Genomic DNA, 12,355 nt, shown 5'->3' on the forward strand with positions numbered 1-12,355 from the left:
TAAGTGGGTGCTGGGTGTGATGGTGCCCACCTGCAATTCCAGTGGTTCAGGAGGCTGAGACAGGATCACAAGTTTGAGGCCAGCCTCAGCAACTTAGTGAGACATTGTTTAAAATGAAAAATATAAAGGACTGGGTATGTGGCTCAGTGGTAAAGTACCCCTGGGTTCAATCTTCAGTAGAAGGGGAAAAAAATAAGTGGTTTATTTTTGGTTTTGTTTTTTGCAGTGCTGGGAATCAAACCCAGGACCTCACACCTCACACATGCTAGGCAAACACCCCGTCCACGTCTTTTTTTTTTTTTTTTTTTAAGCATCAGAACCTTTTCTTAGTGATACCAATCACTTTCTACCTGGTATTGGAGTTATTTGGATGAAGAACTTTCTTCCCTGGTAGCAGGAGCTTCTGGAGGGGACCACATGTCCCCTTTACCTCTTAAATGTTTGACAAGTAACATATTGATAGGTTGAAAAAAAATAATCTTTCTAGAAATTAAGGTATGACTATTAAATTTTTTTAAAGCCAAAACTCAAACCCAGCTTTGTCAGCCCTTTGGAAAAACATGCTGTTATGGACTGCTTTGTCTTTCCCCAAATTCATGTTAGACTCAACCCCAAGTACTTCAGATTCCTTACTTGGAAACAGGGCTGTTGCAGATGTAATTAGTTAAAATGAGGTCATTAGGATGGGCCTTAATCTGTTATGACTGGTGTCCTTATAAAAAGGGAGCATTTGGACACAGATAAGTTCATGTGAAGATGAAGGCAGAGGACAGGGTTATTCTTTTTTTTAATATTTTATTTTAAATATCTATGAACACAATACCTTTATTTTTATTTGTTTTGATTTTTATGGGGTGCTGAGGATTGAACCCAGTGCCTTGCACATGCTAGGCGAGCGCTCTACCGCTGAGCCACAACCTCAGCCCCAGGGTGATTCTTCTACAAGTCAAGGAACACCAAAAACAGTCAGCAACCCACCAGAAGAAAAATCAGGGGCATCCAGCAGATTCTCCTTCACAGCCCTCAGGATTATCAGTCCAGCCCTTGGCCTTGGACTTCTAGCTTCTAGAACTAAGAGACAATAAACTTGTGTTGTTGAAGCCACCCAGGTATGGTACTTAGTTATAGTGGCCCCACAAACTACCACACATGCCCACTTATATTTCCCTTGTGGAACTGGAGACCTGGCTGGGCTTCCTGGAGAATAGCCCTGTGATAAGTAGCAAGACCTACCAAAGGAACAAGTTATTGATATATGGAGCTTGGATAACTCTCCAGTGAATTATGTTGATTGAAAGAAGCCAATCTCCAAAGGTCACAGCATTACTTAACTCCATTTACATAATATTTTTGAAATGAGAAAATTATGGAAATGGAGATTAGGTTAATGGTTGCCAGGGGTTAGGATCAGAGACACAAGCGAGGGAGAAAAGTGGGTGTGGGTTATAAAAGGGCAACAGAAAGGACCCTCGTGGTTACAGAGCTGCTGTCTTTCACTGTGGTGGTGGACAGTTGAATCTACACGTGATAAACTTGTATAGAACTAAATATGCACACAGGCCCACAAGCCCAGGCACACATATGAATGAGTACAGGAAAACTGGGGTGATCTGAATAAGATTGGCAGATTTTGTCAATATCAATATCCTGGTTGTAAGCTGGGCACCATGGTGCATGCCTGTAACAATCCCAGCAGCTCGGGAGGCTGAGGAAGGAGGATCACGGGTTCAAAGAAAGGCCCTAAGCTATTCAGTGAGACCCTGTCGCTAAATAAAAAATATAAAAAGAGCTGGGGATGTGGCTCAGTGGTTAAGTGCCCTTGAGTTCAATCCCTGGTGCCTTTCCCCTCCCCAACAAAAAGAATCCTGGTTGTGATAGTGTACTATAGTTTTGCAAGATGTTACCAATGGGGGAAAGTGGGGAAAACTTACATGGAATTCTCTCTGAATAATTTTTTACCAGTATGTGTGAATGTACAATGATCTCAAAATAAAACAATTAAAAAATTACTTCATACAAGAATGTTCACAGAAGTCTCGCTGAGAACAGAAGTTTGGAAATAACCTAAACTCACCACAACAGAGACCAGCTGAAACCATGGGGACTGAACTCCAGGGGATATTGTCTAACTCTGAACAATGACAAGCCTGGGGACCCAGTAGATACTAAGAGCCACCAATGGCTCAACATTCAATGAAAAAACGGATGACAGATGTTGCAGCAGGTTCTCCCTGAGCCACCCTGTGAAAAGCTATGACTGTCCATTGGCAGAGAATAATTCAGAGGGTCAGTGGGATGGGGACCATTTAGAAGTCAAATGGATTAATTCTCTCTCTCTCTCTCTCTCTTTAACACTAGCTCAGTTCCAAAAAAAAAAAAAAACCAATGAAGTGAAATAAAATCTGAGTTTGGACATCCTCCAGTTGCTGGCTTTTCCTTTCATCTCCAGCAGGTGGCAGAAGCGTTCCAAGAATGGTGTCATCTCTGCCAGGGTCTGTGGAAGGTCCAATGGTTCTCACCAGCAGGTGGGGGCTCTGAGCATCAACCTGTGAACTCAAGGACCCCCGGGCATCGGAACTGGCCTCTCTGAAATTCAGGGCAAGAAGGCAGTTGTCTGGCCATGACAGGGTTAAGAGTCCACATTCCAGAACAGGGGAAAAGGAGGTGGGGGGCCTGAGGTCCACAGACAAAGGGAGGGGGCAGAGAGGGCCAGCTTCTCACAACATCCAGGCTCTGTTGGGAGAGATAGATCACCCCCAACAATGGCCACAGCTGTTTTTGTCTGCCCTGAGGAAACTGACTTAGGAAGCAGGTATCAGTGAGGGCCCTTCCTGCAGGGGCTTCTGTCTGGCTTGTAAAACTGTCAGAGCAGCTGCATTCATGTGTTGGGTGATGGATGATGAAAAGAAGGAGGACAGTCAGCAGGCCGCAGATGGACACAGTGACTTACAAGTTGAGGCAGGTGGTAAAGGCCTTGCGGAGGCCCTGCAGGTGGGGCACGCTGATTCATTGCCCAGTTAACATACCAAGGCGATCGGGCCAAGCCTTCTTCCCAGCCTCCCTCCAGGGCTAGGGCAGCCTCCAACTACGTTCCCCAATGAAAGCTTCCGCTGGCCCTCCTTTCTTTTCTTGCACCTCAGGTGTGAACCTTCCTGCCCACACCTCTACCCCTCCCTGTGTCCCTCTTTCTACTCCAGGGTTTCTTTGTGCCTAGATAGCCCTGGGATGCCTTCCTGGAACATACCCATGCTATATACCACTAAAGTCTTCCATATTGAACACAAAGCTGGTTTTGAAAAATGTAAGGGGTTGGGAGACAGGGAAAAAAAAATGTCAGCACTAAAAAATGCTGGCTTTGGCTTTTGCTAAGAAAAGGGATTCTGTGTTGTCCACTCCCACCCAGGGCCTGGCCAGGGAAATAACTGCTTGGCACATCAGCCTGTGAGCTGCTGTGAGCCACAGTGAGAGCCCCAGCAGAGAATGCCTGTGGTAGGTGTGCTGGGTCCCTGAGGAGCAGGAAGTGAGAGTTCCACTTTTTATTCCATCACCAGAGCCCTTGTGACCTTCTCCTCCTCAACTTATCATCAGAATCCCACCATCTTGTCCAAGTGGGCACCCTTGCTGTGATCCTCCAAATTTCTCTCTTGACTTGCAGAGAAAGCTCTCTTGGTCAGGATAATCAGTGCCCAACCTCATGGAGATGAAATCAATGAGATTTCTTTAAAAAGCAGCCTTCTTGGGGATTGGGTGCTTGCCTAGAATGCACGAAGCTGTGCTTCTGATCCCCAGCAAAATACACACACACACACACACACTCACAAAGTATCCTTTGGCTCTGACTGGGTCAGCGGGAGCCAGACACCCCTAGGTCTGTTTGTCGGTGGGGTGACAAATGAACTTGGCCTGAGAAATGGAATGAGCTGGGCTCAGCCCTGTGGAGAACCCAGAGTTGCACATTTTCTTTGTTAAGCTGGTCCGCAGTTTGTTTTGAGAATGTCCGAGGGGCCCACAGAGGGAGCCGATTAAAAGCGAGAGCTCATTTTGATATCTGAAAACCACAGCCACTGCACGTGGGAGGTGCCTGGAGAGCAGGCTTGGGCCCTGCCTCACACGCCCCCCTCTCCCTGGGTCACCTGGGAGTGCCAGCAGCAATTTGGAAGTTTGCTGAGCTTGAGAAGTCTTTGGGGAGGGCTTGCTCTGAGCACACCCCTTTCCCTCCCCCGGGGTTGAGGGAAACATGGGACCAGCCCTGTCCCAGCCTGTCCTCATTGGCTGGCATGAGGCAGAGGGGGCTTTAAAAAGGCGACTGTGTCTAGGCTGGGGACTGGAGCCTGTGCTACTGGAAGGCTGGGTGCCCTCCTCCAGCTGGCACCATGCAGCTCTCTCTAGCCCTGTGTCTCGTATGCCTGCTGGTGCACACAGCCTTCCATGTGGTGGAGGGTCAGGGATGGCAGGCCTTCAAGAATGACGCCACGGAAATCATCCCTGAGCTCGGAGAGTACCCTGAGCCCCCGCCAGAACTGGAGAACAAGACCATGAACCGGGCGGAAAACGGAGGGAGGCCTCCCCACCACCCCTTTGAGGCCAAAGGTATGGGGTGGAGGAGAGAAATGGTAGCCTAAGGGTCTTGGGGGTGGATCTGGGAAGATTTTAGAATCCTCTCTTTGGAGGCTTTGGAGACTGAGGTAGAAGTCAGCCATAGGTGCTGGGAGGCTTGCCTGGAGACAGGGGAAGGGTTGCCATTCCCCACCCCCATCCCAGCCTCAGTGTACCGGCAGGGCTGGTCATGAGAGCCAAGGGCAGGGAGGGAGGAGGCTGGGATGGAGAGTTAGGACAGATTTAGGGGTTCCAAAAATGGCTCAAATAATCCTCTCCTGAGAATTCAGGAGTCAGGTCCAGCTGCTGGCACCAAGGAGGGGTAGTGGCACCTGCTGGATGCCAGACACTGGCTGCACACATCCATCTCGTGGAAGTCCCAGGAGGTGAACTCCCAGCTTGAGGGCAAAGAAACCGAAGCTCCAAAAATTAAGTCACAGCCTAGCAGAACTGAGATTCGAATCCAGTTTGATGCAAACCCAAGACAGTCCTGGTCGGGGAGAGTGGGGATGTGGGTGGGGACTGAGACCCCTCTTCTTTTGAAGCAGTGGGAAAGGGAAGCTACAGAGGCCCCCTTCAGCGCCACTTGCCCAGAGGTCTGGCACTTGAAGGAAGGGGAATTGTAGGTGCAGTTTTAGCATCTGACATGGGTGGCAGCTGAGTCCAGGTCCTGGAGGAGAGGCCGTATCCCCTGTGCAGCAGTGGACATAGGTGGCACCATCTGTCCCAGGCCTTTGCCCCAGACAAGTTTTGCCTTATTCCTGGGGAGGGAGCCTGACCCTATGAGAAGGCAATGGGCCTGGAGGAGGCTGAATTGGGGTTCCTGGTCAGGTCTGCAAGAGAAGCGGGGTAGGATGGGGCTGCACAGCTGGCTCTGCACCTGGCAGGGATGGCTGGGGTAGGGGCTGGAATGACGTTTCAGAGGGCCTCACTGCTCTCTGGCTGCTTTCCATGTGCCAGAGGGGCCCACTGCCCAGGCTGCTGCTGCCTGCCACCCTTCCCTGCCTCATAGCCTGCAGGGCTTGTGGGTAAAGGGACCCTACGGGAAGCCAACCAGGGTTTGTATCTTCTAAAATGAGAGAGGGGGACAAAACACCCTCCTCCTCAACTCCCCACATATACAGTCAGCCGAGCTTAAATGACTGCTTACAGGGATGTAGGGGACCCTGAATACAAGAAGCCCACTTCCCTGGGATCCCAAGAAAGGTCACAGCCCCTGAGGAAGCCAAGCACTCAAAACAAAGTCTTGCTTTGCAGAGGAAATGCCTGACCTTGGGGCACTATTGGAAAGCCCCCAAACACCTCTTTCCTGGGCAAATAGGTCACCCCCACACAACACCCCTGAAGGTGTTGGTGAAGATACCAAACCAGGCCAGAACCAAGAAAGCCAGCCACAGGAGGTGGCAAAGTCCCACATATCCCCTGCTGGGCTTGTTCTCCAGGGTCTGGGACAGGACCCTCTCTAGTCTGGGTCACAGGATTCTTTTTTTTATCTTTTTGTGTCAAAATGGAACTGACCCTATGAAACCTTTGGGGGTGGACAGGTGCTCACATGAGGACCAGCTGTTCAAAAAGCTCTCACCCATCTAAACCTACAGTGGGTCAAGGTGTACACAGAGGTCCAGGCCAGGTCCCAGCAGGTTTCCTCCCACCCAGGGAGCAGGTTTGTATCATGATTAGGTGTCTATCAAGTGACCCAGAACAAGAGATGTGCCCAGCAGAGAGCCAGGTATACAGAAAGTGCTTAATCAATGTTTGTGGCAGCCGAAGGTATAGGCTTTGGGTCACAGCTCTCTCCTTCTCTGGTAATTTGTAAAAATCAGCCCTCTGGACCCTCTCCTCCAGCTCAGTCTCCCATGGATGCCTGAACAAATCGCTTCCACCCAAGAAGGAGCCAAAAGGTGCTGAGCCCCTAAAGAGGGGAGTCAGGAGGCCCACTCTGTCTTTTGGGCAAGTTCTTGTCTCTCTCTGGATCTCAGTGTCCTCATTGGTAATGAGGGGGTTGGACATACTGCCTTTGGTTCCTTTCAAGTCTAATGAATTCTTATCCTGACCACCTGCCCTTCTATCCCTCTCCTCCCTAGCAGCTGTCCTGATTTATTGCCTTCAATTAACCTCTACTCCTTTCTCCATCTCCTGTTCAACCCTCCCAAGTGGCTGGAAAAGGAATTTAGGAGAAGACAGAACCATGCAGAAGGTGTGGCTAGTACTTACCCTGTTCAGGTCAGGGACCCTGCCACACAGGTGTGGCTTAAATAAAATCAGAAGAGGGCCTTTAGGAGGATAATAATAATACACAATGACAGTCAACATGTCCAGCTCTCCTCATGGGCTGCACAAATGGTATTCTGTGCATTCTATATGTAGTGGATTGATACACTGAATCCCAGGACAACCCCTTTTACAGACTGAAAGAGGAGAGGTTAAGTAAGTTGCCCAAGATCACTGGTGTAGTTAAGTGATGGTGCCTTGGTCGGATCCAGCAGTCACTTGCTCCAAGGAGAGCCCCAGATCTTCCCACCAGCTCCAGGAGTATCTGGGGCCTTCCTATCATAGGTGCACAGGTGCAAAATCCTCTGGAGGGGGCAGGAGAGGCAGGTTGGGAAAGTGGAGGCCGGGTGGAGAGAGCCGGACCGCGGCCCTGACGCGCGCTTCTCTCTGCAGACGTGTCCGAGTACAGCTGCCGGGAGCTGCACTTCACCCGCTACGTGACGGACGGGCCGTGCCGCAGCGCCAAACCGGTCACCGAGCTGGTGTGCTCGGGCCAGTGTGGCCCCGCGCGCCTGCTGCCCAATGCCATCGGCCGCGGCAAGTGGTGGCGCCCGAGCGGGCCCGACTTTCGCTGCATCCCCGACCGCTACCGCGCCCAGCGGGTGCAGCTGCTGTGTCCCGGCGGCGCGGCAGCGCGCTCGCGCAAAGTGCGCCTGGTGGCCTCTTGCAAGTGCAAGCGCCTCACCCGCTTCCACAACCAGTCGGAGCTCAAGGACTTCGGGCCCGAGACCGCGCGGCCGCAGAAAGGTCGGAAGCCCAGGCCCCGCGCCCGGGGCGCCAAAGCCAACCAGGCGGAGCTGGAGAACGCCTACTAGAGCCCGCCCGCCGCCCCTGCCGGCGCCGCGACCAGGCACACCCTGTTCATGCCCCCCGAGCGTGGTTCGATTGTTTGTATTTCATTTTTAAATGCCTGTAACTAGGGCAGGGAGCCGAAACCTCCCAGGCAGTGCGGAACCCCGGGTGCCCGCAAAGTCCCCCTCGCCCGCCCCTCCAGCGGGTCCCCCAAGGCAGGGGAGGGAGCCGAGAGTCAGACACTGAGCCACGCAGCCCTGCCCACCGGGGCCGCCTACCTTTGCTGGTCCGATTCAGAGGAGGCAGGAATGGAAGCTTTTTTTTTTTTTTTTTTTTTTTTTTTTTAACCACCCCGGGGCTTTAGGGAGCAGTGGGGAGTGTGGAAAGGTTGGGGACTGGTTCAGAGAGTTCGATAAAATTCCCCCTCCACCTCTCTACCCACCAGAAAGCCTGTGTGTGCTAAGAACACAGGACTAGGTATGGTTTCTAGTCTTGGATCTGCCATTAACTCGCAGTGTGACCTTGGACTACAGGATTCTCTTTGGGGACTTCAATAATCTCTTTGTAAAATGGGGGTGAGGTTGGGATTAGTATCTCCAGAACTATGTACTGTAACATGATCCCAAGTGCCCTTTGAATGGGCAGGCGGTGGCAAAAGAGAAGAAGGGGGGGGGGATTGGATTCATTCAGTGCCAATGCAACTTCCCAAATTCAGAGTTGTGTTGCTCTGGTCTGACAGCCCACATAGAAAACAATCAGGAAAAGAGAGTGTCTATTTATGGTTGACAAATTTCTGCAAGAAGCTGTGCTGCTTGCCAGCTTGGCCTCCCCAGATATTTGACTACCTCTGCCTGGTCCATCTCAAAGAAAGAAGAGGTAGAGAAGAAGAGGGTCCCAGAGATGATGAGAGAGACAGAGAGCCCACCCCCATTCCCAAAGAGCAGCGTCCCCCACTTGCCCCATTGCCACAATTTAAAGTCACCTTCTACAGAGAAGTTCAAGGTTAGAGGACCAGAAGAGAGCAGCCACCACCCATCGAAGACCAGCATGTCCCTTCCCAGGCATCTCCTGCTGCCCACCACTCACAGACATATTTCTGTCTAGAAAATAGTTTCTTACCGCTCCCACCTGTGATGGTTTATCTTACATTAAAGGAATATTATTGGGGGGCGGGTAACGAGTGCTGTACATACGCTGGGAAATTACAAAGCATAAGAGCTGCCACCCACAAATCTTTTTTTGAAAATCATTTCCAGACCCCTCTTACTTTCTGTATAGTTTTTAATTGTTAAAGGAAAAAAAAAAAAAGAAAATCTTAAACAGAAGCATATGCCGTGTGAAAGCCTGTCGGGCTGGTTGTTTTGCAATCCTTCCACGTGGGATTTGTCCTTAAGAATGAAAGTAGTAGTTTTTAAAGAGTTAAGTTACATATTTATTTTCTCGTTTAAGTTATTTATGCAAAAGTTTGTCTTGTAGAGTGACAAAGTTAATATTGCTTTATAAAATACCAGTCTGTTCTTTCAGAGTCCAGAGGCATTGTTAATAAAGACAATGAATCCTTACCCAGAGGATGTGGTCTCATTTTGTCAACCACATACAATGTCATTTCTGTCAGGTAACACCCTTCTCATGGTCACAAGGCCCAAACCTTGTGAGGCACCTTTGACTGTTCTTTGGTGGCTCTTGTGGCAATTATGTCCTTCCTTTGAAAAGTCATGTTTGTTTCTTCCTTTCCAAACCTACACCTCATCCCTCACTGGGTCATTGTCATAACCTCATCATGGTCTCTCCCTTGAGCAGCCTGCCCTCCACACTGTCTTCCAAAAATGCTGTTCTCACTCCCGTGCCCAATCCTTCAACAGCTCCTCTTCCCAGGATTAAGTGTGGGCTCTCAGTTTGATGTGTCGGGTCTCCCTCCGCTTGATTCCCATCCCCCACTCTGCCAAGTGTCCCTCCCGACTCCAAATGGCCACACTGATCCCAGCCTCCTTAGTTCACAGTCTCTACTTACTACCCCAAGAATTCCTACTCTTTAGAGTTCATATTACATGTGACCTCTTCTCTGAACCTTCCAGAGATATTCCAGTCTCTGGTGAGCCTCTCTCCTCTGATGTCCCAGCCCCTTTGTCCACGCCACTACTTTGGTTTCTAATTCTAGGCCTTCCATTGGACATTCTTGCCCTGGCTATCCTGGCCAAGTGCTCCTTAGTGCTGAGATAAACACAAAGGCAGGTACACCCCAGGGCCAATTCACAAGAAGCTCAGTGGAGCTTTCTTTTCCAAATGTGGATTTTCTGCTTCCAGTAAGATCTTCAAAAGAAGAGATAATGTCTGACATCTCCTTCAAAGGCTTGTCCTCCTGTGGTGCTTTCTAGTGCTGCATACTTCCTGGGACTCAGTAAATGCTCTATGATTGCAATAAGGAGGGATGGTCAACTGCAAAGTTTTCAATCAAGTCCAGCCTGTCTTGGGGAACCCCACCACCCAAAGTAAGCTCTAGTCCTTCTTCATGGCTTTTCCAGTTTAACTACCAACAACTCCATATAAATTATTTATCAGCATCAGCAATGGAGACATTGTCTGGCCTCAAGAGGCAGTGTGGTACAGTGGGCAGGGACACAGCCTCTGCAGCCAGGTTTGTGTTTGAGGAGACTGAGGCACCAAGGGGCTAATTGTTTCCCTGCAGCAGACCTGGGCTCATTTCCTGGCTCCCACACTCACTCAAGGTGCTCAGAGTCTGGTGGGTTGTGGGTGAATAGTCAGTTCACATAACAGGCTTAGTATCAAGTGCCCACAGGAAACTAGGAAGAGGAGCAAGTAGGAGCTGGGAGTGGAGTCAAATACTGTCAGTCATGACTGGAGAAGGGGCAATGAATGTCAAGGAGAAAGAGGCTGGTCCCTGTAAAGGTAGCATGGACTCCTTTGGGAAAGACTGATTTTTTTTTTTACCGTTCTCTTACCCTATTTCCAATTTCCCTATAATCATCTGGAGTGCCTGATGGGGTGTTGCCTGTTAAAGAGGTCAGAATTGGCAGTCATCAGCTGTAGGTAGGAGAAGAAGCATCCTTGGGTGTGGGGGGGGAGAGCAGGAAAGGGAGGCGGACAGGTGAAAGACCCAGACCACAAACCTGCCCTGCCTGATGACACCCTGAGGGCCTATCTTGTCTTCACGTTTAATGCAGAGGCAGGAAAGATCAGTAGAGGGAGTAGAAGAAAGAAGAGGGTTCAGATGGACAGGAGAAGAGGAAAACCAACCCCTCGTGAAGTCCACAGTCCAGTGCTGGAAGAGAGGTGGGTATTAGATGGCATTATGATTTGGAATGGTTAAGTATGTCCCAACCACCGAGGCTTCATGTGCTGTAATTTAATCCCTGTTGTGAGGTGTTAAAGTGTAGAAATTGCCAGGAGTAGTGGGGCACACCTGTAGTCTTAGTGGCTCAGTGGGCTGAGGCAAGAGGGTTGCAAGTTCAAAGCCAGCCTCAGAAACTTAGCAAGGCCCTAAGTAACTCAGGGAAACCCTATTTTAAATAAAATATTTTAAAAGGCTTGGGATATGGCTCAGTGGTTAAGCACCCCCGGGTTCAATCCCTGGTACACAAAAAAAAGGTAGAAACTTAATCCAACTCTAGTGTTTATCAGTGGGGTTTTGAGGAAGTGACTGGGGTTAGGTAAAGTTCCTAGGATGGATCCCCATGATTGCATTCTGGTGACTACATAACAAGGGGAAAAGAGACATACATGCACACTTAATCTCACGTCATGTGATAAACCTCCTCAATACTGCCAGCAAGAAAGCCACCATCAGATTCGCCCCCCACCTTGGGCCTCCAGAATCATGAACCAAAACAGACCTCTTTTCATTGGAATGTATCAAGTCTGGATGATGTTATTAGTAACAGAAAACAGACAAAGATGGATAACAAATAAATGTATACCATAAGATCTGCGAATGAAAATTCTATAAATAAAAATACAGCTAGCCAGTGAGCAGATAGAGCCCTGCAGTGAGCAGATAGAGCCCTGCAGTGGCCAGGCCAGGCCCCGCTGAGGAGGTGGCATTTGAGCTGAGAGCTAAATGCAGTGAGGCATTGATGGACCCTATGAAGCCCAATGTGCAGAGAGAGAGAGAGAAAACAGCAAGTACAAAAGCCCTGAAGGCATGTACGGGGAGGGGAAGGGACACCGCTAATTGCCTTGGGTGTCTTTCAGACGTCTCCATGCCAAGGTTGCTAACCGGTGATCTGGAAGCCAGAGTAGTAATTATAATTATAGAGGGGAGATGTGTGCGTGCGTGCTTATCTGTGTGTGTGTGTGTTTGTGTGCACTTGTGTAAGACTCTCTGTATGTTCTCCTGATCCTGGCCCTGTAGATTAAAGGCCCCAGAGAGGCCCAATGTGCATATTATTAATGACATTGCTAGGAAGACCTTTTCCTTAAAGCTTTTGTTTGCATAAGGAAGGCTGTCAGCGTTGGGCAGATAGATGTATTACAACAAGAAAACCGATGCCCTTGAATTCCTTCTAGGACACACCTATACCCTGAGATTCATAGGCAGTTGTAGGAAACCCTGTCGCTCCCATTTCGGATGCCTACCAAATCCAGGCTGGGATGGAGCTGAGGGTTTGCTGGTCTGGGAAGGTGCATGAACGTATTGCTTGTTCCTTCCTGCTGCAGCTCTACCCCAGACATCAAAATA

General features: G+C 49.7%; 1 protein-coding gene across 1 annotated transcript; it reads left to right on the plus strand.

Annotated features, from left to right (window-relative positions):
* Positions 1-4,373: 4,373 nt before the first annotated feature.
* Sost (sclerostin) lies at positions 4,374-7,682 on the plus strand. Its single transcript, XM_027947155.2, has 2 exons — positions 4,374-4,590; positions 7,261-7,682. Exons 1-2 carry the CDS (start codon positions 4,374-4,376, stop codon positions 7,680-7,682), a joined length of 639 nt encoding a protein of 212 aa, XP_027802956.1.
* The last annotated feature ends 4,673 nt before the right edge of the window (positions 7,683-12,355 follow it).

This window comes from Marmota flaviventris, chromosome 17, assembly GCF_047511675.1.
Source record: "Marmota flaviventris isolate mMarFla1 chromosome 17, mMarFla1.hap1, whole genome shotgun sequence".
Lineage (NCBI taxonomy): Eukaryota > Metazoa > Chordata > Mammalia > Rodentia > Sciuridae > Marmota > Marmota flaviventris.

What these genes read in the sequence shown, in the direction of transcription:
- Sost (XM_027947155.2), top strand. Translation starts at nt 4,374, where the DNA reads ATGCAGCTCTCTCTAGCCCTGTGTCTCGTATGCCTGCTGGTGCACACA. An exon ending in CCACCCCTTTGAGGCCAAAG is followed by an intron (nt 4,591 to 7,260) that starts GTATGGGGTGGA and finishes TTCTCTCTGCAG; the next exon opens with ACGTGTCCGAGTACAGCTGC.